The 25,483-nt window shown below is 44.0% G+C and overlaps 1 protein-coding gene across 2 annotated transcripts; it reads right to left on the bottom strand.

Moving 5' to 3' along the window:
• Positions 1-64: 64 nt before the first annotated feature.
• pla2r1 (phospholipase A2 receptor 1) lies at positions 65-25,464 on the bottom strand. Of its 2 annotated transcripts, XM_083759721.1 has the most exons (30): positions 25,211-25,464; positions 23,791-24,171; positions 23,398-23,571; positions 23,132-23,296; positions 22,604-22,717; positions 22,316-22,465; positions 21,489-21,677; positions 21,151-21,308; positions 20,696-20,806; positions 18,924-19,036; positions 18,516-18,685; positions 17,669-17,871; positions 16,963-17,108; positions 16,398-16,482; positions 14,639-14,774; positions 14,424-14,459; positions 14,086-14,246; positions 12,731-12,795; positions 12,180-12,280; positions 11,356-11,492; positions 9,956-10,073; positions 9,237-9,376; positions 8,830-8,977; positions 7,779-8,014; positions 4,390-4,567; positions 4,160-4,294; positions 2,918-3,043; positions 2,638-2,820; positions 1,817-1,849; positions 65-1,127 (listed from the first exon to the last, which is right to left on the bottom strand). In XM_083759721.1, exons 1-30 carry the CDS (start codon positions 25,338-25,340, stop codon positions 910-912), a joined length of 4,440 nt encoding a protein of 1,479 aa, XP_083615847.1. In that variant the 5' UTR covers positions 25,341-25,464; the 3' UTR covers positions 65-909. The 2 variants fall into 2 exon arrangements, with proteins under 2 accessions (XP_083615847.1, XP_083615848.1); XM_083759722.1 differs by lacking the exon at positions 25,211-25,464 and having other exon boundaries at positions 23,143-23,296; positions 23,791-23,931.
• Positions 25,465-25,483: the final 19 nt, after the last annotated feature.

The raw sequence follows: 25,483 nt of genomic DNA on the forward strand, positions 1-25,483 counted from the left end.
AATAATAAAGAAATACTCAGATATCAATGAAATCCCCTTAATATTTCCATTCAGTACAATATCATTAGTCTGTGTATTAAATATACAGCACCTTTATTTAAAAAACAAAAACAAATTGTAATTAAATAATTCTAAACAGGTAATACTGAAAAAGGACAATACGATGGCTGACATAAGAGTGATATTATCTCAGATTAAAAGCTACAAGTCCATCACACAATCAATAGTACCGGTATGTTTATCATCATCACCTTTTTTGTAAACAATGTGTCTCTTTTTATTGGTGTTTCTTGTAAATTGAGAATGAAATTGAAATGATGAAAAGGAGAAAATTATTGCTGACCTTCACAAATAGATCCAGATTCTGGAATACGTTTCATGTTCTTCCAACAATATACAACTTCTCAATTAATTAACATGCAACTTGTAAACAATGGCCTGATAAACTTCAATAAAATAAAACATTTACAATCCTTCTCAAAGTTATAACAAATAGTTAACATACCATCTGTAAAGCATTTTTCCATAGTTTTTATATTGATTAAAGCTTCTTTTGTCCCTGATTCTTTGTACCTTGGAAATGTCTTTTATCATACAGTAGTTAATAGTCATTCCCTTGTTGTGGCTCTTAAATGGCAACAAATGTGTAATATAACTGTAAAGGCTTGTTCCATTTAATTAATTTGAAAAACTTTATATACTGTATGCTCCATTAAGAAATTCTCTTTCAGCAGGTGAAAATGACATTTGGGAAAAATCAAGAAGAGACCATTGTTCTGAGGAATCATCATGGTGGCAGTGAAATTGTTTGTGAGAGACAAAGACATAGATTGAGACAGACAGCGAAAGACAGACAGACAGACAGACAGACAGACAGAGACATTCAAGAAAATATAGAAAGTTTGAGTACTACTCTCCCGAGTGTGTTTCCAGGTCTGTGATCAAGACGTTTCCATCGGACTCTAGAGTCAGTGAGTTGGTCTGTCTGTAGTAAGCACTACCGAGGGTAGGGAGTCTGTGAAAGCGTGAGGTGTTCCTCTTGTACACAAACCACATCACTACTGCCAGCATGCCAAACACAAGGATAGCCACCAGGACTGCAGCTGGGACAATGCCGTGATGTAAGCCTGGAATATATAGATGAATGACATGAAGTAGATTAGAGCCTATGTTATGTATGTTGTTTTTGTATTATCTTTAGTCAAATTCCTATGACCATAAGTGCTCCTCTGTAGGCCTATAATAGAGCACCGAAGTCTGACGTCAATATCGGCAGAGGGCGCTAAGTCCACAGGTTCATGTACTTTTTATTTACATTGTAATCCCCATAGGGGGATTTTAGATCACCTCATATAAGAACTGTGTTTGAAAAATAAACAAATCATCCCGGCCGTTTCACTCATATGGATATGAAGAATCAACTGACTGAGAGAAAACGCTAATGATACTGCTGCTGAATTAGTTACATTTTCGCTAGAAACAGACTGTATCAAATATGACTGACTGACTGACTGTCGTAAACTATACAGAGACACCTCCCTGACAAAATTATCGCAGAGACAGTTTGTTTATTTTTGGATCACAGCTCTTATATGAGACGATTTTAAATTATTCTCCATAGATAAAAACTTGCATGAACCAGGGGATGAGCGAGTGACGTCAGGACTTCGGCGCTCGATTGAAATACTATAAACACCTTGGCCATATATAGGTCACATATGAGTTGGTCAGCAACCATATTTCTAAGTACTACAGTATGTGTTCATTTCAAGTATTACTGCTAACTGCCAAAACAAAAATAAAAAACATTGTTTACCATTTAGTGGTTCCACTTCCACCTCAGTGATATCTGAAAAATAACCAACATTGGTCAAGAGACAGTTGTACAGTATACTGACACCACTTCATGATAACCTTCTTGCAAGATGTGTCCATCAACTTTTGTTTTGTTTTGCTTTTTACCCCTTTTTCTCCCCAATTTAGTTATAATTCCTCCACACACACATTTGTGTCACTGGCACAGTACGTGTCAGCGAGGAGCCGCCACAGAGAGCGCATCATAGCCTCCGTCCTACTCCTCTCGCCCAACACTCCCTGCTGACAGCTGCTACCCCAGAACACGGGCCAATGCCACTTGTATATAGACGCTCGACAAAGTCAGAGCACGGCAGTGGATTTGAACCCACAGCCTCCGCAGTGGTGTGCAGCCACCCAAGCACCTACTGTATGTCTATCAACTTCATCTCAAACACCCACATACAGTATACAGTACATTATACATAATATGTATAATGTACTGTATACTGTAGCATATATTATATGCTATACAGTACATATTATACAAAATGGTGTTAGCATGGTATGGTGAGTAGTTGTGGGCTCTGGATATAAAATGGTTTGGTAAAGCAAGCTAATTTGTTGGTTTGTATCATGAAGCATGTACCTGTGTTGGGGTGTGTTGTACAAAAAGTGTGATTTGGCTTGCATTGGCGATCAGGCTAACAATACAGCGGCAGCCAGATTGGGAATATGAGTAATGCAAATTAACTGAATGTAGACTGGACACAACATGTTAAACTATACAAGATCAATGCTAGATAAATGAGGCACAAAATATCCATCCACAAATATGACTACCTGAATGTATTTCACAGATGAAGCCATGCTGCTCAGAGCACTGTTGCAGATGCCACACCCCATCAAGCAACCGCCTAGTTGCACAAATGCCGGGAGCCAGCATGCTGGGATCTGGTTCGTGGAAGTTCCAGAAGGAGTGTTCCGAATCCATAGGCGAGCCATCCAGCCATGCCATAGAGTCAGCTAGAATCAAATAAATAAAGCATACTGTACTGTACAACTCATCAAGTATGACAATCAGATAATCGTAGAGGGATTATGGGAGAACTACTATTCTCACTATCTGTGTTGAAATACATCCCGAGCCATATTCTCTGTTGGTGGTCATGATTGTGGTCCATAAGTTGGTCCATAAGGAAGTTATCCACTTCATAGCCCTCAATAGTCAGGAGATCAGATGAGTTGTCTGGAAGTGAAGAAAGTTTAGTTTGACTCTTTGTGTGATAACATTTGTTTGATAACTGGAAAGAGGAAACAAAAATTAAGATCAAAGACAGTCTCCTGTTGTTGAATCATTGTCTTTGTTTTACATCCTGTCCGTCCATCCGCACCGTATCGACGTGAAACTGTGCACACACACTCCCTGGATGCCAGAGCAGAACCTCTCCCCCAGATCTTTTCATATGCCATCCTGATTGTGTAAGAGAGGCTTCCCAAATTTGAAGCAGTGATCCGTTATGAACAAAATGCCTCATGAACGCAGTGTGTGCCATTGCCGTAAAACTTTGCATGCACATTCCCACTAGCCAGAGGAAGAAATGCCACCCCTTTAACATTGTTCTATTCTAGCATCTTGTCAATTGCATCTTGGTTTCCTGCGTTTGTTGTCTCCACCAGGCCGAAGGCATGGGGAGAGAGTATGTTTTGCACTCTGTCCGTCCGTCCGTGTGTCCGTCCGTCCCTCCGTGAACAGCTAATCTCCGGCACCGTTAACCCGGTCGATGTCAAATTTAGCCAACGATGAAACTCTGCCCCACATTTTCCAGAACGGCCTGTTATAGCGCCACCAGGAGGCCGACTTTGGATGTTGGGTTTTTTTGTTATACTATAATAACCTTGGTTATTGGCTGGTCAGCAGCAGTACAAAAAGTTCCAATTTACATAACAAAACTGAACATGCAACTGAACATGCAAGTATCAAAATGCCTTCTCTTTTGAACATGTAGGGGGATTAAGCATTCATAACCCGGTCGATGTCAAATTTAGCCAACGATGAAACTCTGCCCCACATTTTCCAGAACGGCCTGTTATAGCGCCACCAGGAGGCCGACTTTGGATGTTGGGTTTTTTTGTTATACTATAATAACCTTGGTTATTGGCTGGTCAGCAGCAGTACAAAAAGTTCCAATTTACATAACAAAACTGAACATGCAACTGAACATGCAAGTATCAAAATGCCTTCTCTTTTGAACATGTAGGGGGATTAAGCATTCAGGTTTGCAGCTGAAGAAAGTAATGAAGCTAATAGGCATTTAGACAAGACAGTGTAGAGAAAAACAATATTGAACCTTGAACACCCTACTTTTCTGTTTGCAGTAATTTCGGGCCTCTTCATAAGTGAGTCTCTGCACCAGAGGCTCAAAGTAATAGCAACCATCGCCAAATTCCACCCAAGTGGAGGGACACGCCACCTCAGAGGTGACAAACGCTTTACTTCCTGCAAGGCAAACCAAAGGAAAAGACGGTTATCTCTCATGACGATGTCATACTGTAATGTTTAAAAACACTGCATTGAGTTGTAGTAATACTGACTTGGCGGGGGTACATGACACAGGGCCCCTGGCAGTGGGGTATCACAGTCAGCTCTCCGCCAGCCCCCACTCACATCCATGTAAACACACTCATCTGTCACAAAGTCCTCGTCATCTGCCGCATCCCAGTGTGTATACACAGTGCTGCTGCTATCTGACCATTGGTAGTTAATGCCCTCCTGTAAGGACATGACATAACAGATCTCTCAGAGAGGCACTCCACACTTCAGGTGGCACTGGGTTAGTGACACTGTTGAAAGAAAACATGATGCTCAGTCATGGTCATCTCGATAGACTGGTCACTATGGCAGCAGTGCCCGTCACTTAATACATAGTCTCGCGTTGCCAGACTGTTGCCTCTCACAATTTTCAAATGCTTCCGTCTGGAGCAACGGAAGCTCTATCATCTTTACAGTCTTTGTCTTTACAGTCGTGCAAATGTATCCTAATATTAATAGAAATCACCCAAGCATATTGTTGTAAGCTTGTTGCTTAGCAGAAAAGGAAATACAAAAAATTAAATGTAAAGATATTTTAAAATATATATACGTGAATGGAAATGGCAGCTTCCTTACTCGGATTTTGGGAGTTGTAGTTCCATTCAGAGATTGTGGAATAGTTGTCTGGCTACGCAAGACTACTTAATACAGTACATGCAAAGGGAAGGCCCGGGAACAAGGGTTTGGCTAAAAGAGAACAAGTCAAGCTGGAGGGTGAGGAAGCAAATGAATGCTGTCAAACAGCAATAGAGACCGAAAGACAGACGGAACGAGGGACAGATGCATGTAGAGAATCGATTCCCTCACTTGTTTTGTTCATTTGACTCTCAGATTCTATGGCAGCTCAGGGATACCCAAAATCTTGAGGTTCCTCTGGCTGCCTGCTCGGAAAGCATATACTAGTGGACAGCATTCTGTAAGCTGACAGCCAGGAGAAAAGTCCAGGGGAAATGTGATGCAACTGTCACAGTCCATCGAAGTCAATCCCACTACTAAGTGACATGTCAAGAATATAATAAAGGACATCCCTGACATTTGTCTGGGTATTTATTCACTGACATATAGACCTTTGTTATGTGTTTTCATGGATTGACATACCTAGTAGGGCATTTTGATCTTCTTAACTACAAAAGACTTTTGGCTCCATCTTGTTGGCTCCATCTTTTATCCGCAAGTAATAAACACTTTCCTTGAATTATGCATTTAGGAGCTTCCACTATGCGTTAATGGTATCTTGCATCCATACAAACCACTATTCATTTTGCCGGCTCCTATATTTGTGGGTGGAGGTGTGTCTGTAGGTGTGTTGATGCGCTTTCCCTATATTTGCTATCTTATGCACACAGGTTTAGGACAACGGAAAGTGCCTCTTCAAACCACCCGTAATGCGAATCCGTTTGATAAAAGAATGGCTCCTGATTTGGAGCTGCCTCAACGCAGAACATTCACTGTAGCTCAGAGGTCTCGTGTCAATTCCTTGTGCTCATTGTGTTTAATTGTCTAGTCAATAAGTCAAAGAAGTTATTAGATTTTTTGCCAAGGCGCATTGTGCACGATTCCCTCGTTCAGTTTCATCACCCCATTACGCAGCAAATATGTAATGGATTTAAATAATGTAAAATTCCTCATAATCAGTAACACGTGCTGATACTTCAACCAAATGAAAGGCAATTAAATGCTAGATGGGTGTCATTTCCAATGTGATTTCGCCATAGTTCAGTGCAAGTCTGTTTAATTATTCAGATTTCCCGACCCTCCATTTTCGCTTGATACCGTTTCATAGAGAGGCAGTTTACACTCACAATCTATATACCAAATGAAACGACGTTTACAGATTACACTTTGAATTTTTTTAAATGGTCCAGATTTGAGCGAGCTGTGAGTAAATTAAATTACGTGTGTTTTTGGTGCATTTCTGTACAGTGGAGAGAGAAAAAGAAAAAAAAAAGAAACAACACGGGAGGGGGGAGGGGGAGCAGCACAACTTGGCTGTGTTCGTCGCGGAGTGGATGGCAGATAGTCAGATACTGGACACACAAAACAACCCTCTGTATCCAATATAAATGTATTCTAAGGCAGCATGTTGCTCTTCCATAAGGCATGATCCAGGGCAAAATTGATTATGGATAATAGATCTCTTAACGGCAATGGCACCTGGCACACTGATTGGTTTAAGTTGTATAACGCCCAAAACACACCTATGCATAATGTAATGGGTAGCGGAGGTGTGGATTTAGGTGGTGGCACAAGATAGCATTTTTCACGGGGGAACGCCTCTTACACAATACTAAATCCCTAAATTAAGGAAAAAGGGTCCCTGCCTCAAGATGGAGCCCTTTGAGTCTGTACATTTCTCTCTTCATAATTCTTATCCCACGATTTTGCAACCCATTTCTTTCACCCAGTGTCAATTATCTAATGTAATCCTGGGCGCTACACTTCCTCTGCCAACATGGGGGGGCAGGAAACTGACCTCATGCTTCCTTCTATGCATGAGGAGTCCAAGCTGCTTCTTTTCACCTGACAGGGGGAGTTTCCCAGGCCGGACGTAGCGCGTGGAAGGAACACGTTATTCTGACCAGTTCCTTTCCCCTCCATCAGGCACCAGGTAGCATGGGGTAGGTAGTTTAGAGACCAGGATTACTGCATGTTTTTTGTGAGGGTACCTACCCTAGGGGACACGGGGAGAACATGAAAACTCCACACAGAAAGGCCCTTTCGCCAAGCCCGCCTCGGGTATGGGCACTGATGACGCGGAGGAGGGAACACGCCCCCAGCACCCACAGCTTCCCCAGCGGGAATCGAACACAGGACCTTCTAGCTGTGAGGCGACAGCACTACCGACTGTGCCACCGTGCCCCCTAAGTCTGTATATTTCTTTAAAAACCCCAAATAGTCCTTTGATGAAGAAAATAAGATAACATGTGACACAACAGACTGACTTCTTAGAATGAAACCTGTGCGACAGTGAAGTTGCAATGTGGGGATGCGAGATTAAGGTACCCATACAACATGCATACAAAATACATGCACTGGCTGGGCAATGCATGCCCACTAATCAGTATCGAACATAAATTAATGCAGACATAACACACACACGCACGCACGCACACACACGCACACGCACACGCACACGCACACGCACACGCACACGCACACGCACACGCACACGCACACGCACACACACACACACACACACACACACACACACACACACACACACACACACACACACACACAGTGTCACACACACACACACACACACACACACACACACACACACACACACACACACACACAGCTCTAATTCCAAAGGTCACCTCGCAGACACAATACACACAATGCAGAGCTACGCAGAGTTACAGTACATATCGTGCAATGGGATACATACGTCTTGACTATACAGTCCAATCCAGTGGGGGACTGCCAGTCTATTGACAAGGACAGTAAGGAAGGCCTGGTGGTAAGGGTCTGTAATGCTCACTAGGTCAGAATCATTCTCTAGGCACACATGCAGCGCCTCGTACCAGCTCATGTTGCCTGGCACAACCTTATAGCTGCGGTTCTTATACTCAATGTGGTCAGGGAGAGGGTGGTGATAGGAGTGGGTGGGGGGTTTAGATGGGTCTGGGATAGAGAGAGAGAAAGAAACAGACAAGAAGGAGGGAGGGATATAAGAAAAGGAGAGAAAGAGAGGTATGGTCAGAATGATTGTACAAGGACATTTATTTATATAAAAAAAGAAGAGGAGCAGCTGTCTTCTTCGGAGGCACAGTCCAACCATTAGTCTATCAGACGGCTTTGTGACGAGAGAGATACGCATGGGTTTTTAAGTCTCTCTTTCGAACAACAGCATTTTCATTTGCAACTGAAGACAGAATCACACTAATATAATTGCTTGCAAAAAGGGTTAGGATAATTTGTGTCAAACAATACAATACTTGTCAGAGAGTATTGTGGCGAGGTATACAGTAGTACCTGCAAGTGACATCATCATCATACCTTATGTGAGAACGTCTACTGAGTGGCAAAAACTACTTTATGGCATTGACAGCCCATACATCCAAACAGAAAAGTTCTATCTGATTGCATTAAACAACGTTAAACTCACTTTGCCACTCGCTTTATGCATGCCCTCGATACATTAGCCATTAGTATCACTCATGAATAAAAGCATACAGTGAACACTCAGAATTTCATTTAATTATAACAATAATCCCAGAGAGAATAAATTCCATAAAATATATGGAATATATAAATTCTAAATAAAAAAATAACAAGATACTTAGACGGTTTAATGACAGTCAATGGGAAGATAGACTATCAAGAGGAACAGACAGCAAACCAATGAGCACATCGTCATATAGAGACAGAGAAAGAGGCGATGACAGAGCAATCACACAAAGGAAAGGAAGAGACAGAGAGGCGGAAGGGAATCTTACCCTGGGGTTTCTGACACACAAAGCCATACCCACTCTCTGAACACTTCTCATCGTACCACTTCCCGGTCAGGTGGAAGTTGTGATTGTTGGACAGAACAGTACAGAGAGGATCATCACTAGCCAGCGGCCCGTGGAGCCACTCGTCATCCTGTCCATTCACGCACACACGCACGCATGCATGCACGCGCACACACACACACACACACACACACACACACACACACACACACACACACACACACACACACACACACACACACACACACACACACACACACAAGCGTGTGTGAAAATGATGATGCTGATAGATACTGACAATTTTGATACTAACACATCTACCCACCACAACTATGTTTAACTAACTCTAGAGTTGTAAGTTGGTGAGTTAGGCTGACGAAAGAGCTTACAGTAAGAGAGCTCTTAGGCTCTATGGGGGACCAGTTGGTGTAGCTGACTGGCTTCCCATTGGCCCATTTCATGGTGTCCTCATCCCGCAGACCAATCCACACGCCGACAGAGCTGCCCTGAAGCAGCATGGTGACAAAAGCTGGAGAAAAAAGGCATGACCCTGAAATATATACAGCACTACAGCTATTTAAACCAGGGGTTCCCAAACTTTTTCATGTCAAGGACCTCCAAATTTACACTAATTAGCCAGCGGACCCTCATTTGAAAAGATATGCCAGGGACCCCCATAAGAGAAGATGTTTACAGCTCTAGCAGTGATTCTCAACCATTTTAATTTCAAGGACCCCCAGTTTGACATGCATTAATAGTCTATGGACCCCCATTTAATGGCATTTCTATCTCTGAGACCCCCAATTTATATTGTAAAATCAATGTAAATTTTAACTCTGAGTGTACAAATTGAACCAAATGGACCCTTTGGGAACCACTGCTTTAGACCAGCTTTGATAATCCAGTACAGTCCCCCAGCACAGCATTTCCCCACTATTTCGAGAGAACATTAGGTGGGTTCTCAATGCGCACACAGTACTGCTTGCAATCACAATCCATTCAAATTCAACACATCACTCATATTCAACATAGACTAGTAGATGACAATGTTGAGAGACTCAACGAGAGTTTACAAAACGTATTTCCTCCAGGAAATGAGTGTCATTACCTTGTTCGAGTTCATCCTCAATGGCCACTAGTGAACCTTGGAAGGAGGAGCAGATGGACTGGGCATCTCTCCAACTCTTCCCCTCCTTAGGACTGTCAGGGAGGTGCAGCATGAGACACTGGACAGTACACGCACGCACGCACGCACGCACGCATGCACGCACACACACACACACACACACACACACACACACACACACACAATACAATCAGGGCTAAATTTAATATATACTTATCATGGACATACATTTTATTTAGCCATAGCCCTGTAATCACGCACGCATGCACACACGCACACACACACACACACACACACACACACACACACACACACACACACACACACACACGCATGAGTGCGTGCATTACTTGTTGAGGAATACTCAACAAGACTTTAATTTAAAAGTCCCCTGCCTGAACTAGTGGCAATAACAGCTGAGCTCCTGCACCGGAGCTACCGAGCATTGCATTGCATCAGCATCCACATCAGGTAACGTTTCCTTTGTAATCAATACAAGGTACTACAATGCCGCCTTTGCATTGCGTTGCATTGTGTTCAAATGGCTCTGTCCAACCTACAAAATTCGCCTCAGTCACATCTAGTGCATTCAAATAATATATAATTGTATTATTGTTTGTTGGGCTACAAATGGTAAATGGTAAATGCCAATGGTGCATTTATATAGTGCATTTATCCAAGGCAAGACAAGAGATGGTGCATTACATTCACCCATTCACACACCGATGCCAGAGGAAACCATGCAAGCTTTGAGCTTTGCTGCATGTCACTCCCCATCTCCCTCTCCCCATTTCCTGTCAGCTTATTGTACACTATGAAATAAAAATATCTTGATTCTTAAAAACAACAACAACAACAAAGCCTCGCTTCTTCTATTGGACTTGAAACGAGGGTGATGACGAACAGCTCCTGGGATTTCGGAAAAAGCCCAATGGGAAACTCAACGCAAAAGCGACTGGTTTCAGGGCCTGCATGGCCAGTTTGAAATGACCTTCAAAAGAAGGCCCAGACGGTTAGCTCAACCGTCTGGGCACCTAGGCTGCCAAGCCAGCCTGACGGCGTGCCGTAGGTTCGACTCCCGATCCCGACGGCCTTTGCCGCGTGTCTTCCCCCATCTCTCTCCCCATTTCCTGTCAGTCTACTTTCAACCTATCAATAAAGGCAGAAAAAGCCAAAAACAATATCTTAAATAAAATAAAAATAAAATAATGCTGTCCTTGGTCCTGGTGCTGTCCGTGGTGCTGAAACGGTCAGTATCACTAATTAATAAATAAACGTATGTACTGCTTTGGTTTAATTGACATGATACAATAAAAGTATTCGAGGCTGGGTTATTTATCCGACAGCCCTAGTGTGCATAGTGTGTGTATGCATATGTGAACCTTGTGTCCAAAGTACAGCCATCTGTCCGGACATCCTCCAATGTAGTGTGGTTCTCTGGGCGTCTCCACCACAGATATGGTCCTCCTCTTGCACACATATCCATGAAGTTCACTACACTCACCCATGGACCACTTCCCTGCAGAAGAACAGACCAGAGACACGAGGCTCAACATCCACGTAAAGTAATCCTGAGTGTTCATTTCAACACTAATCTTCAAGCTCACAAACCGTCGCAAATGCAACTCTTTGTGAGCTTGTATAGCTGCAATTTTCACAGAATGTTCACCACCAGAATAACAGTAGAAAAACTAGGATTCAGATGTGGCAATCTTTTTTATTGCCTATTCTACTGTTGGTCCTGCACCTGCCGCCCAGCAGATGTGCCTGTTCTATTTTGGGAGCACAAGGTCTTCAGAAGAAGACTTTGTGTCAAAACGTTAATTATAATAAAGCCTTGACTGGGAGCTTTTTACTGAATCAGTGTGCAGAGTGCAGACTTTTACTCTCCACAATCCTAGCTGAAAGTCATGTTTAGTTTGTTTACTAATGTCTGTCGTTAGGTCATGATATGATGTAGGATACTTGGTTAAATTGAAAATATGAGTTTCATACTAGAACACCTTAATATAGATGGCATATTTCTTGCACTGGAATTATTGACAAGCTGCCCTGCCCATATGGTGCAGACATCAACGTACGCATATTATGACTACTGCCTAGGATTGCACTTTAAGTCATCCATTGTACAAATGGATGAATAGGCTGACGATTTTACTGTGTACAATACAATGATGCTAATGTGCATTTTTGTGTTCATATTTACCTGATACCGAGGACATGGCAACACATAAGTTATGCTTCACATGTCCACCATAGCGCTCCTCTGCCCAGCTCTGAAAGTCCAGCTCTGTCTTATCGCTCCAGCTGCCAATAACACACACACACACACACACACACACACACACGCACGCACACACGCACGCACGCACGCACGCACGCACGCACGCACGCACGCACGCAGGCAGGCAGGCAGGCAGGCAGGCAGGCAGGCAGGCAGGCAGGCAGGCAGGCAGGCAGGCAGGCAGGCAGGCAGGCAGGCAGGCAGGCAGGCAGGCAGGCAGACAGACAGACAGACAGACAGACAGACAGACAGACAGACAGACAGACAGACAGACAGACAGACAGACAGACAGACAGACAGACAGACAGACAGACAGACAGACAGACAGACAGACAGACAGACAGACAGACAGACAGACAGACAGAGACACACACACACACACACACACACTTTAATCGAGTGTCATGATGTACATACCGTACCTCCCTTATTTAAGTGATAGGGCAACAGGAAACATGATCCAAGACACACACCTGACCTCTTCTCTTGGCAGGTCAATGGACAGTCCAATCCACCAGTTTGTTGGGCCCGTGGAAAGCTGGAAAGAATAACAGGAGAAATAAAGTAAACTTGCTCACAAATTACCCCCTTCAAGTGCAGTGGGCTGTAAGATGGGCTTTTCAGGGCCTCTCGTGCCTGGAGAGGCCTTTCAGGTCCACGTATCGGCCCGTGACTCTCCTCCTTCATGATCTGTTTCATTCTGGCCTAAGGGCTCCATTTTCATCACCGCTGTTACCCGCGACGCGGCCCGCAAGTCAGCCGCTGCCCGGAAATTACGAGCATAGGAGCTTGCTCTGTCCCTTAATGGTATTTTGGTCCAGCGTCACCCGCTATCTATTATGGCGACACCGGTATTTACGCCTAGAGGCGCTCACTGTGTGGCGAATGGAGAGTATGGACTTTCATCTCGATAAACTTGTAAACATTTTGCGCTGCTGTCTGTTATATCACTGCGCTCAGCGCTGTGCCTCCATGCCCAAAAGAACAGTCTGTGGCTGTGTGCGTATAGTGAGAGAGAGAGAGAGAGAGAGAGAGAGAGAGAGAGAGCGGGGGGGGGGGGGGGGGGGGTTTCCAGTCCCAGACGGCACGACACATGCACGTTATGAGTATAATTTTATCACCACAGATTTCACTGTGTAGGCTAGTTTATGAATGGAACACATTGATAAAGGTCCCCCCTGCTGCGTTTCCAATTGCTGCGGATGACAGTGTGAAGGCAAACCGCAGCAAATTAAATATGCAAGAATCCCAACTTCTCCACCCATTCGCATCGAGTCTACCGAAGTATTAGGTGGGAATGTCACCTTAGACAACAGGAACTACTCCAGGCCAAATAAAAAGCCACAAAACAGTGAGAGAACAAAACAATCTAGTTACTATGATGAGAAGAAGACAAAAACTACTGGGGGAAATTATCTACCATGAAAGCGGCAAAAATGTATTTCTTTGGGGGGTTTTTTCACTCTAAAAGAACTAAACGCACTATGGCGCTTGTTTGTTGTGTGTAGTCATTCACTTAATATGAGCCTGGAATGGCATATTTCAGACTATTGAAACTTTGTTGTTGCAACATTGAAGACAGTTTCAGGTCATTGGTACTCTTGTTGCAATATCACAGGCAGTTTCAGGTTGTTGTTGCAATCTACTTGATAGATGCTATTTTCAGTTTTTTGGGAAAGAAATCGAGGAAAGGTCTTTCTTAACATTTCCTAGATTTCTTCCCCCCCAAAAACTGAAAAGGGACGTTTACATGCAGCCTATATGGGTCACGGCCCTATTTGGGAAACAACAATCTATAATAATATGAGCAATATAGATATGTACAGACCCTTGCCAAGCGCTCTTTGACAAAATGCAACTCTTCTCTGGAGTGAATAGACAGCAGGTGGGCTCCCATCATCTGACAAGCAAGGGAGACAGCATTCCAGCCAAAGAGCTGCTTGGCTATCAGGTATTCTGCCCCACGGTAAAACACCCAGGGCTCGCTTTCTGGAGGAGAAAAAAGAGAGAATGAAATACCACACAACTAATAACTAAACAACTTTTCAATTAGCAAATTAAAAAATGTAATTAAAACAAAACAAATGTTTTATAAGGTTTCTCTTTGTCTGTTTGTGGAAAGCAATTCATTGTCATTGAACAGAAAAATGAAAACATTTAACTTACGCTCTGTGTACCAATACGGCTTTATCAGTTCATCACCTAAAAGATGAAGACAAATGATTCGAATGATGAACAACATGTGTTTGTTATCGTTTTAGTAAAAAGGTCTGAAGAACAGATGACAGCTTCCTGTTCTCAACTTTTAGAAGGTGGAATTACAGACTCTCTACACTATAGAATTAGAGTTGTCCAGTGTGACAGCCCAGTGGCCACAGTACCTTTGGGAATGATGCAGATCCACTCATGCTTGGTGTCACAGGGCTGAGGCTGAAGGGCATTTGTCAGGTCACTGTACACTGCACAATTCCGCCTTTCATCCTCATCATTCTTATCCTCTATGAAGGTCGACACTACCTGCACAAATGAACACACACACACACACACACACACACACACACACACACACACACACACACACACACACACACACACACACACACACACACACACACACTTAACATCTTTATTTGCATTCACATTTTACAAGAAATTTCTTGAACACGAACTATAGTGGATGCGCAAACTTGAAAAAACTCTACAACAAGTGCTTCAGGATACAGATCACGGGTACAGAAAGCATCGCCTTCTCCATATATGGCGACTGCCAATTATTGCAGACACTGAACAGAATTTTGCCGATGCCTTAGCTCTCGGCTTGGGCATGCCTGCAATCTGCAGGCCCCTCACGACTGATTTATGGACATTACCGAGGCTTCCAAATATGAACACAAGTAGTTTACATTTGTAGCCAAGCTGTATAATAGCATCCTTAAGACACTGGTACTTAAGCACCTTGATAAGGAATGCCTCTTCCAGACTGTGGTCAAATGTACATGCCACTTCCAAAATGTCCTCATCAACAACAGCAATATCTGGTGTATTAGCTGTGACATCTGAAAAGGCATCATTTTTGTGCATGAACATGGCAGTTGAAACTAAACACGTGAGTGCTTATACATTTTGGCAGATGATGAAACATATGAACTTACTGTATGTCCTTAGCTAATAGGTCAACAATTCTGTCTTGCCTAGCAATGTACATTCCCTTATATACATAGCAGCCATTAAGAATATGTGACAGTGTTTCTGTAACTGGAGTGTGGTCATGGTGCAGACAATGAGGAGGAAACGTGTTAGGGTACCACAGAGAGAGATTGAGTCTGGTTGGAAGGACCTGTAATCTGGCTTTGACTGTAAAGGTGACTATATCCTCATCAACTGCATAATTCTTGAATATTGTATGAGATACGGTGTGGTCTGTGATACGGGAAGGCAAGCTAGCTTCCCCTGTAGTTTTAAACGAGTCCAGTGTTGTTGTTGTTTTTACTGTTGTAACATTATAAGGTACCTCCGTGCATTGACTGGTGATATATGGTGTTCCGTATCAATTACAGTACTCCTTACTGAGATCGAACAGTTGGTAATAATGTCCTCAGAAACTGCTACAGATTCAGTCAGGTGGAACCCAGCACAGAGATACTCCAGTTCTCACACAGAGGTCATGCCAATCTGACGACACCCCAAACCCAGTAGCATGTGAGTCCATTTTAAGGTTGGGCTTTCTTCTAAACCCCAAGAAACTTGGCTCGCCCTCTGCTGCCAGTGGCACTTTACGCCGTTTCATATCTAGAAACAGAGAAGATCTAGCAAGTTCCCTGACAGTCGTGTCATCAGGTTCAGCCTAGCTGTAAACTCAGATGTTATGTACTCAACCTGTTCTTTCCATTCCCCTGCGATATTAAATCTATGCCCTAGGTAGTTGTATGACTCATGTAGGTCATACACACGTATGGCTCAGGGTTTTTGTCAGCCTTAGACTTATACCAGCGGTTGCTGGTATAAGTCACGAGAAAGCAAAGCACGAGAAAGCGAAGGTACATGGGTTAATGTGTTTGCACTAACGAACAGACTGGATCGATGTTGTCATTAAGTGTTCAAATGTCTTTGTCTTTAGAGAGTTATGATCAGAATACTTACAGGTGTGCCATCGGACCATTCCCAAGCCCCAGCCTGCTCGGGGGCTCTCTTATTTAGTCCCACCCAGAACCAGCGGCCCTCTGTTCTACAGAGGAAATAAGTAGATGGATCACAAGACAATCCGACCGAGAGCACAACTTATGTCGGAAGCAAATTACAACAAGTTGTTCCTGAAGCTACTGACAACGATGATATGATATTGACATACAACAAACCCACAACCAATTTACAATTAGTCCAGTGGTTCTCAATGTGGAGGGATCATTGAGGGGGTTCCAGAAGAAAATGTTAAGATCAGTAGCATACAAATTATTTAACAACTTTAAGCCTATTTTATTCTTAGGCTATTCAAAAATAGACAACCTACAAGGTCACAACAAGTCACACTGTGAGCATATAGATATGCTATTTTCTAAAATAAATTGAAACATCATGAAAGATTTAAAAACATCATGTAAATTGGGGTTTGAGGCAAAATACACATTCTTTTGGGAAAATGTTTGAGAACCACTGCTGTAGTCACACCAGACAGTGTTGCTAACGAGGCTCGATTAGCAGTACCAACCCTTCGAACATGGTGCCGAGGAGCCTCTTCACAAACACCTGCTCCTTGTAGTGGTGGAAACTGGCCAACTGGGCTCCCAGGGCCTGGCAGAAGAAGTCAGCCTCCACCCAGGAGCGCTTCATCAGAACCTTTTCATCATGGAACACCTACAAGAGTGTCAACGCATGCTGTCAACTTGACGCCTTAATATTTCAACTCCCAATTTCAATATTTAACATTCTTTTCATGTTTTGTGTCATTTTTCAGAACCACTTAAACCGTATATACTGTTGATTGGGGGCCCCCTCCTTTTTCCCTCTAGCCTCTACTACACCAAATCTCTTCATCAAAAATAGCCCAATGTGTGCCTATTCGGTGCAACAGCTGACAAAATACAGTAACATGTTCCATTTAATAATTAAGTTCCATGATTACATAATTATGATACACAAAATCACAAATGTATATTATTTTCATTTAACTGTGAAGCTATATAATATAGTTTCCATTTATTGTGCCAGTTACCAGCTTTTAATTCTGGAAACACTAATACAAGCAGCACGTTGCATTAGAAAAACCAAAGACCTTTGAAGATTTTCACCAATAATGACATGCCCAAAATAGCATACTGCATAGCGATGTCGCCAAAAAAGTCAAATAATGGCCAATATATGTGCCAAACTGATATATCAGTCTGGCTCTAATGTCAGAGACAATCAGACATGACCTTGTAACAGTGGATCAGTCCCGATGCGGTCTCCCAGCCAGGAGGACAGGGGACATCAAAGCGGCGCTCTGGCCGCTGGACACCCTGGTAGCTGCTGATGCTCTGCTTACAAACTGATAAGGCCTTGTGGGTCTGGCAGTCTTTCACCTCCCAGTGGCCCAATGCCAGGCTACCGGTCATAGCAACGCATCCACCGGCACTGACTGGGTGATGCAGAGTGGAGAGATGAAAAGCCCAGGGACACAGAGAGCGAGAGTAACAAAGGTTAAAGGTGACGTGACAAAACAGAATTGAGGAAGAGGTTCAGATATTATATAACACCTTGCATACAGCAACAGGTAAATCTCCAACCTTCCCCTTCTTTGGGCCAGTGGTTCCCAAACATTTTCATGTCAAGGACCCCCAAGATGTCTATTAGACTGCACCACAGTGGACCACCATTTTCAAAAGATGTTATGCTAGAGACCCCACAGGAGAAGCTTTTTGTTGTTGTTTTAGTTCAGAAATCGACAACTGTCTCTATACCGACACCGTATATGTTGGGAGATAACAGTGGAGAGTAAAAAAGAAAAATCGAAGAAATTCCATAAATTAGAAAGCAAATGTTTAAGAAGTAGTGCAAATAGTTTGGTTTGGAAAATTGTTTGGTTTCATTAGTTTGGGTCCCGGGCAAACGTCTAATTTCTCTTTTGGGTCTCTGTCTAAAATGTTTGGGAGCCACTGCTATACAATCTCTCACTGGGCTAACTTCTAGCCCATGACATTCTAGTTAAATTAAATTATTATGATTCCCTTGAACGTCCTCAAGGACCCTTGGCGGTCTTTGAGAACCATTGTTTTAGACTACCTGGCTGGTGCTTGTTCCAGTTGGTGTAGGTGACAGGTGGAGATGAGCCATTGGACGCTAGCCAGCTGTATTCCCCCGCCCTTTCCCGGTCCTGGAAGGCAATCCAGTAATTCAGACTAGAGTTGGCCCCGCTCTCATTCAACAGACTGTTAACAAATGCCTGCTCAAACCTGCCGGTGAGAGGAGAGGACATGAGATGGGTTGGAGTGAGCTGGACAGGAATCGATCATATAAGAGAACAGGTTAACATGTTACCGCTAATTCCTAATGGCTTCCCATGCTTAAAATAGCACACCTACAAGCTCACAACGTGACGCATATGTGCTGTTTTCAGCATGCGACACCGCCATATGACAAAAAGCATGAATCAGGCTTAACTCCACTGTGTCAATATGTCAATTATCCCACCTGTTTTCCAGCGTGAGGAGAGGAGCCATGCAGTAATATCCCTCCACGGCGTCACTGAAGCTCTGCTCGTGACTGGTCACCATGTAGCAGGAGAGACCGTGGCGCTTCCAGCCCTGCGACACATTGGAAGACATTCCAGGCTGTGTTTGTGCAACAAAGATAGATAAACACTACGCAGTAAGATCCTCAGTGGTCATTTAACTCCCCAGTTCCATTTGTACACTCTCTGGAGTTAAATGAACACTCTGGATTGTAGAGTGTACTGTACAACACCCACTCTTGGGAAGGACTTCAAGCTCACATGCCTGCATGTGTGTGTGCGTGCGACTGTGCGTGCATGTGTGATTGTGTGTGTGCACGTGCGCGAGTTTGTGTTGGGAGGGTGGGATGGGGGCACTTATTGGTAATGGCATGTTTTCACAAGTGGTGTCCATTTTGTCCATGTTTTGCACACCCCACCCCCACCTCAACATACACACACTTGGGGGCCTGAGGCCACGGCAGTGCTCAGTTGCTCACATGAAGACGGAATGCTCTCTATTTAACACAAAAAAAGATTCTGTGTGCTGGCTAATCAGTTTTGTCATTTGTCAATCACGAGATCTGACAACACTGAATAGCCAACCGTAAACTACAGAACACGTATTATCTAAAGTGTTACACTATCTCTACTCCTTCTTCTTTGAAGCATGGTTGGTTATATGACATTTGTTTCCCATTTGTTTACACAGTTCTTTGCATAGTTATTGAACTTCATCTCTGCTGTACTTGTCAAAGACTTTTGAACATTATTCACAATCACAAATCCTCCAAACCCCAGGGGGTCATTTCTCATCCTATGCTCCAGAGAATTATCAAGCAGCCCTGACTGAGTCAAGCGTTCTTGTAAACAGACTCGTGGAGCGACATGAATGCCAGACAATACGTCAGCAGAGCGGTGAATCAGCTCTTTGTGTTTCTGGAGGGATAAGAGCCAAACACGCCCCAGGACTTGAACCCTCGCTGACACATCCTACCCTGTTGCATGATGGGACGGTGATTTAGAGTTAAGACCTATTCTGATCACTCAGGCCGATTCATGTCCCCCTTATGACACTAAAGTAAAAACAAAATCTACATGTGAATACAGTATCTGGTTGTGTTAAAAAATATGGCTGAAGTCTTCAAGTCTATTAATAATGTACTAAAATGTGCTGTAAATGTTACAGGTGTAAAAGTGAGTGAGAGTGTGTGCGTGCGTGCGTGCGTGCGTGCGTGCGTAAACTCTACAAGGACCACCTAAAGACCCTCCTGAAGCGCTATCCAACCCTCTGCACTGGAAGACCTGGCTGCTGATCGCCACACCTGGCGCACCAGGAGCAGACCACGGAGAGGAGAAAACAGCATCGCGTACAGCGACACCAACGTGCTGCAGGAGACCTCCCCTCATCTGAGGACTTTATCTGCCCCACATGTGGCAATCCATATGGCTCACGCATTGGCCTGCACAGCCACATGCAATGGCACCGTCGCAACCCCCCCTCAATACTTGTTTGGAGCAACGTCATCATCGAAATCGATGGACAGCCATAAGCAAGTGTGTGTGTGTGTGTGTGTGTGTGTGTGTGTGTGTGTGTGTGTGTGTGTGTGTGTGTGTGTGTGTGTGTGTGTGTGTGTGTGTGTGTGTGTGTGTGTGTGTGTGTGTGTGTGTGTGTGCGACTGTGCGTGCATGTGTGTGTCAGAGAGACAGTTGAAGAGGGACATAGAGTGAATGGATGTATTTATATGCCTACCTCAGGACAACCCTCATCCAATGAGCCAGTGTGAGGAAGAGGCTTCTGGCTTTCTCTCCTACATACAGCAGGAAGTTTGTCATCACACGATGTTAATAGCCAGTTACCACCCTACGAACAATCATACATGTTAATTTCAGAGGCACAATATGTGATGAAGAACTCCCAAGGTCGAAACATGTTGGCAGTAGCCTTTTACAGTAAGTACATAAAGGCTCTTTTTTACTCCTGAGAGCCCGGATCGTCTGTTGTTTTTGCAAATGTGCATAAAGGTTAGCCCATAACCTGGTTAATTCCATATTAATCTGTTAATCTGTTAATATAGGAATGTTTCTCTATAGTCTTATATTGGGTCTTGTTTTTAAATGTCTACAAATTTGTTTTAAAGACCAACATGGGATTAACAAAAGCTTCAAGGCTTTTAAGATCGTGTACCATGGACGTTACGTTCATACCTTGCTTTCTGCTTTGGCACAAAGTGGGATATCGGCAGAGTCGTAAGGAGGGTGGTATTGATGCCACAGTGTGAGAGTAACAGCAGATGTATCAGACCAGGATACAGCGTATCCCTGCTTCCTCAGACCGATCCATACCGCTGGACTCTCACCAGAGACTACAGTGAATGGATAAGTGCATATGCACGCACGCGCACACACACACACACACACACACACACACACACACACACACACACACACACACACACATATATATATATATACATAAGTAAAGTAAAATAGTCATCCCAGTTTAAAGACAGTAGAATTTGATGTAGTTAGCCATACAGCCTTACAGTTAGCCAAGATACTGAGCAGCAGTTCCACCTCAGAAAGTGAGTGGAGGCTGGTCAGATTGGCCCCTTGAGAGCCACAAGCTTGGGACGAATCTTCCCAGTTCCTCGCTTCTGCCAGCAGCTGGTAGCAGAAACCATTATGTGGAAGCCAGCCCTCCGCACACATGGTAGGGTAATATTGCCAGTTGTCTAGAAGAGAAGAGAAGAGAAGAGAAGAGAAGAGAAGAGAAGAGAAGAGAAGAGAAGAGAAGAGAAGAGAAGAGAAGAGAAGAGAAGAGAAGAGAAGAGAAGAGAAGAGAAGAGAAGAGAAGAGAAGAGAAGAGAAGAGAAGAGAAGAGAAGAGAAGAGAAGAGAAGAGAAGAGAAGAAGCCAGAAAATCACAAAACAACAAACCAGATAGAGCAAAGCATACTGTATACAACAGACATGTAACAGACATATTTTCCCATCATGTGTCTGTGTTGGAGTCAACAGTCCGGCCCTGTGTGTGCAAAGGTCAGAAGTTCACTCACCAGGAGCAGTACAGCTGTTGAGGTCTAGATGTACAGTGGCTAAAAAGGTTTTTCCTCAGACTCTAAATGGATATTCACACTTCAAACTTCTGAATAAAAAAAGGCTTTACTTGGTTCAAGTGTTCATACTTTGTTTCTTTGTGGGGCACATTTCCAAGCAGGAATGTGCATACCAAGATAACCACTCCTCTTTGTATGAAAGTATGGATTTCCTTCACCTCAGTCGAAATCACGTAAACCAAAGTCAGAGACTGCAATGTGTGTATGCATGTGCATGTGTGCATGTGATGCATGTGTTTGCATCTCCAGGCTCACCCAGGGGCTCAGCTCTCCTGGTGTCATTGGGTGTCTTCTTGCAGATGTACGGCAAAGCAGACTCGCAGGAGAGGCTCTGCCAGTGGCCTTCAGACGCAGAGTTGTATACTCCACACTGTCTGTTGTCCTGCAGAGGGCTAGCAGAGAGCCCTAACAAGGGGACAACAGCACAGTGGCCTCATGTTCGAGAGCAACGTTTTGATTCCAGCTGTTTGAAATCTGAAATCTGGATAAACTCAAATGAAATCATGCTTATCCCTTTGCCCAGAGCAGACCGAGACACAGTACCTGCAGTGAAGTTGACCATGACTAGAGGTGCTCCATCAGACCAGTGCCATCCCCCACCATCCTTCAGGTGATTCATTCCTATCCACACCATGACCCCGACGTCAGCCAGGCGATCTAACAGATGGCAGACAGTGTACGGTGCGAGTTTGAGTCAGTGGTGAAACGTCTGAGAGTGGTCCCTCATATCTAATCGCAGGGAGCAGGAAGTCTGGTAATGATTAAGCTTTTTATTTTATTTCCTTAAAAAGGAAAGGAGTGAGCGAGCGAAAGAGTCACATAGAGGGAGATGAAAAAGAGAAAGAGGAGGGACATTATCTCATTAATAGGTGGTACCGTATATACGTTTATGTGTATTGTACGTGCATTGCATGAGATTTACACAGTAAAAGTTTTAATGTAACTGTTGGTAATTTAACCGTTGCTTGCTTGTGTTCTGGTAGTTATGTGATGCCTACCTCTGATGTACCTGTGCACTGCCAGGCTGGTGATGCTGAGCAGGTTGTGTTCTGGTAGTTATGTGATGCCTACCTCTGATGTACCTGTGCTCTGCCAGGCTGGTGATGCTGAGCAGGTTGCCACCCTGGGCTTGGCACGATGACAACGCTTGACCCCAGGTAAGAATGGTATACAAGTTGAACTGGTAACAGGCATGCAGCTCCTGGTTCGTGGTCCAGAACGTCTCGCAGTTGGAATCTAGAGGGCCAGCCAGGTGTTAAAAGGACAGGGTGACGGTAGAATGATGTCCATATTCACCAGTGTGCGCGAGCATGCGTGTGTCTGTCTGCACGCTGTACCTTGAATCGGACAGAAGCCCCATCGTTCGGCTTCGTCATAGCGGGTGGTGGTGGCGCACCAGTGCCGGTGGTCTTCGCGTCCCTCCGTTGTGCATTCAGAGTACCACTTGTTGTTGTATTTAAAAGGCAGGGCGCAGGGCATGCCCTGACCGTTCCCAGACAAAGTGTGGATGTCTGTACGGACACAGCCAAGCAATGTTAAAAATTAAAACAATTCACACTAGCGACAATAGACTATGCGCTGAAGCGGCCATTTTGCTGCTCTGTCATACCCCCCACGACCCCCCTCCCCCATGACCCCCAAAATGACAAAAGAGCAAAAAGTGTGACTATTAAGCGTAGTCACACTTTTTGCTCTTTTCTTCAGGATACTTTAACCTCACATCCACCTACCCTCATATGGGTGCGAACAGGGCCCCTCCCCAGGAGTGCCGTACCGCCTCCACTGGTGGTACGAGTTCCTCTTCACCACCACTAGACGGCCGGCCACAGCCAGCTTCATCTGGGACGCCCCATACAAACTATTCCCACTGCAGCGCCACCACAATGTGCGGAGGGACATGTCGCACTCGAACGTGCCCAGTGGCTGAGTGGCGTCGGTGGCATTGAAGCCCAGGCACATGCTGGTGCCCAGGTTGAAGAGACGGTGCCGGGAGACCCACTTCCACAGCATGCGGCGCGTGGGTCGCTCGCAGTTCTCCAGCACCAGGTTGGAGCGGTCCACGGCAACGCAGCGCTTCAGCTGCGAGCTCTCCAGGATGAAGAGACCCTTTCCTGGATATGGATGTAGGGGTTAAAGATTAAATGAAAAGATAATTTATGCAAAAGTCAAGCTGGATAAATCAATGGGGGTGATATGTAGCCTCGCATAACCAGCCTTCATCTGCCTTTGCAATGCATATTGCCCCTATCGCTACACTACGCGAGGATAGGTGATGTGTAGATAGATAGTGTTAGCGGAGGGCATGGATAAACAATGTCTGGGTAGGATATGAAAGGCCCTTTTTTAAACCACAGTTTCAGGTCACCATATCACCTAGATATATCACATATCAGTGATATCACATGCCTTTCAGAACAGCAGACAGAAAGATATGGCCCTTGTGTTCAATACCTCTATGCTAAAATGGAGTAATAATCTGAACAGATGAAACCCTGGGGGGTGCTTTCTGCTTTGTGTTCTAGGGTGAAAAGGGGCAATGGTGCAACTGGATATGCTATCAAAACAAAGGACACAGCCTATATAAATAAACCGCCATACAACTTATTGAACAAAACCGTCAAAAAGGTCCTAACGGCTTCCGTTATGTAACCCATGCATGCCCAAGGGAAGATGAGGATGTATATTGTATAGCCTATAGTCACGCCTTCAGTAATACATTAATTGATATTGTCTGATTTACAAGTTGAAACCGACATGGAAATGGACTATTCCCAATAGAATATAACGTGGTGTGGTTGCATTTTAGAGTGCGTTTCTTTATCATGTAAATCTAAATTAGAAGTTAATCTAGTTTGTTTAAAGGCAATAACAAGTGTCAATAATACTGAAAAGAATTGCGAAACAGTAGCCTATATGGCAGTTAACTTTATAGCAACTTCAGCTCCTAAAAGTTCATGAATTCTTCTTGTTCACAAGGGAAAATGCAGTGGGGGAAACTGCCGTTTTATTACCACGGATTATTTTTTAAACTGAGATTTGTGTCGTGTCTATACACTCAGTTCAGTTTGCAATATGTGCCCACCACGTTTTCAGTAAAATAGAAATCACAAAAACAGAAATGCAGTTTACAGTACGGGCCGACTGACTTACTGTAGAATTCCGAGAGCTGGTTCTTCTCCATAACATCATCATCCTCGTCATTAGCAGAGACCAACAACACGGCACAAATAGTTGCAACAACTGAGACACATTCGATGCAACGAGGCAATTGTATTCTCATTTCGACGACAAGATGCAAGTTTTGACTGCAAATGTCCGTACATACCGAGATCCTCAGAGGAGCTTTCGGGTTGTTTTTCTCATAGAAACTTTCCGCAAGTTTAGAGGCAATCGCAACGTCACTGGTGGCTGGGCAACAGTGTA

This window comes from Protomyctophum parallelum, assembly GCF_964188405.1.
Source record: "Protomyctophum parallelum genome assembly, chromosome: 2".
NCBI lineage: Eukaryota > Metazoa > Chordata > Actinopteri > Myctophiformes > Myctophidae > Protomyctophum > Protomyctophum parallelum.

What these genes read in the sequence shown, in the direction of transcription:
- pla2r1 (XM_083759721.1), bottom strand. Translation starts at nt 25,340, where the DNA reads ATGAGAATACAATTGCCTCGTTGCATCGAATGTGTCTCAGTTGTTGCA. An exon ending in CATGGTCAACTTCACTGCAG is followed by an intron (nt 22,466 to 22,603) that starts GTACTGTGTCTC and finishes TCCCCTTGTTAG; the next exon opens with GGCTCTCTGCTAGCCCTCTG. An exon ending in CTCGGCACCATGTTCGAAGG is followed by an intron (nt 16,483 to 16,962) that starts GTTGGTACTGCT and finishes TTTCCTCTGTAG; the next exon opens with AACAGAGGGCCGCTGGTTCT.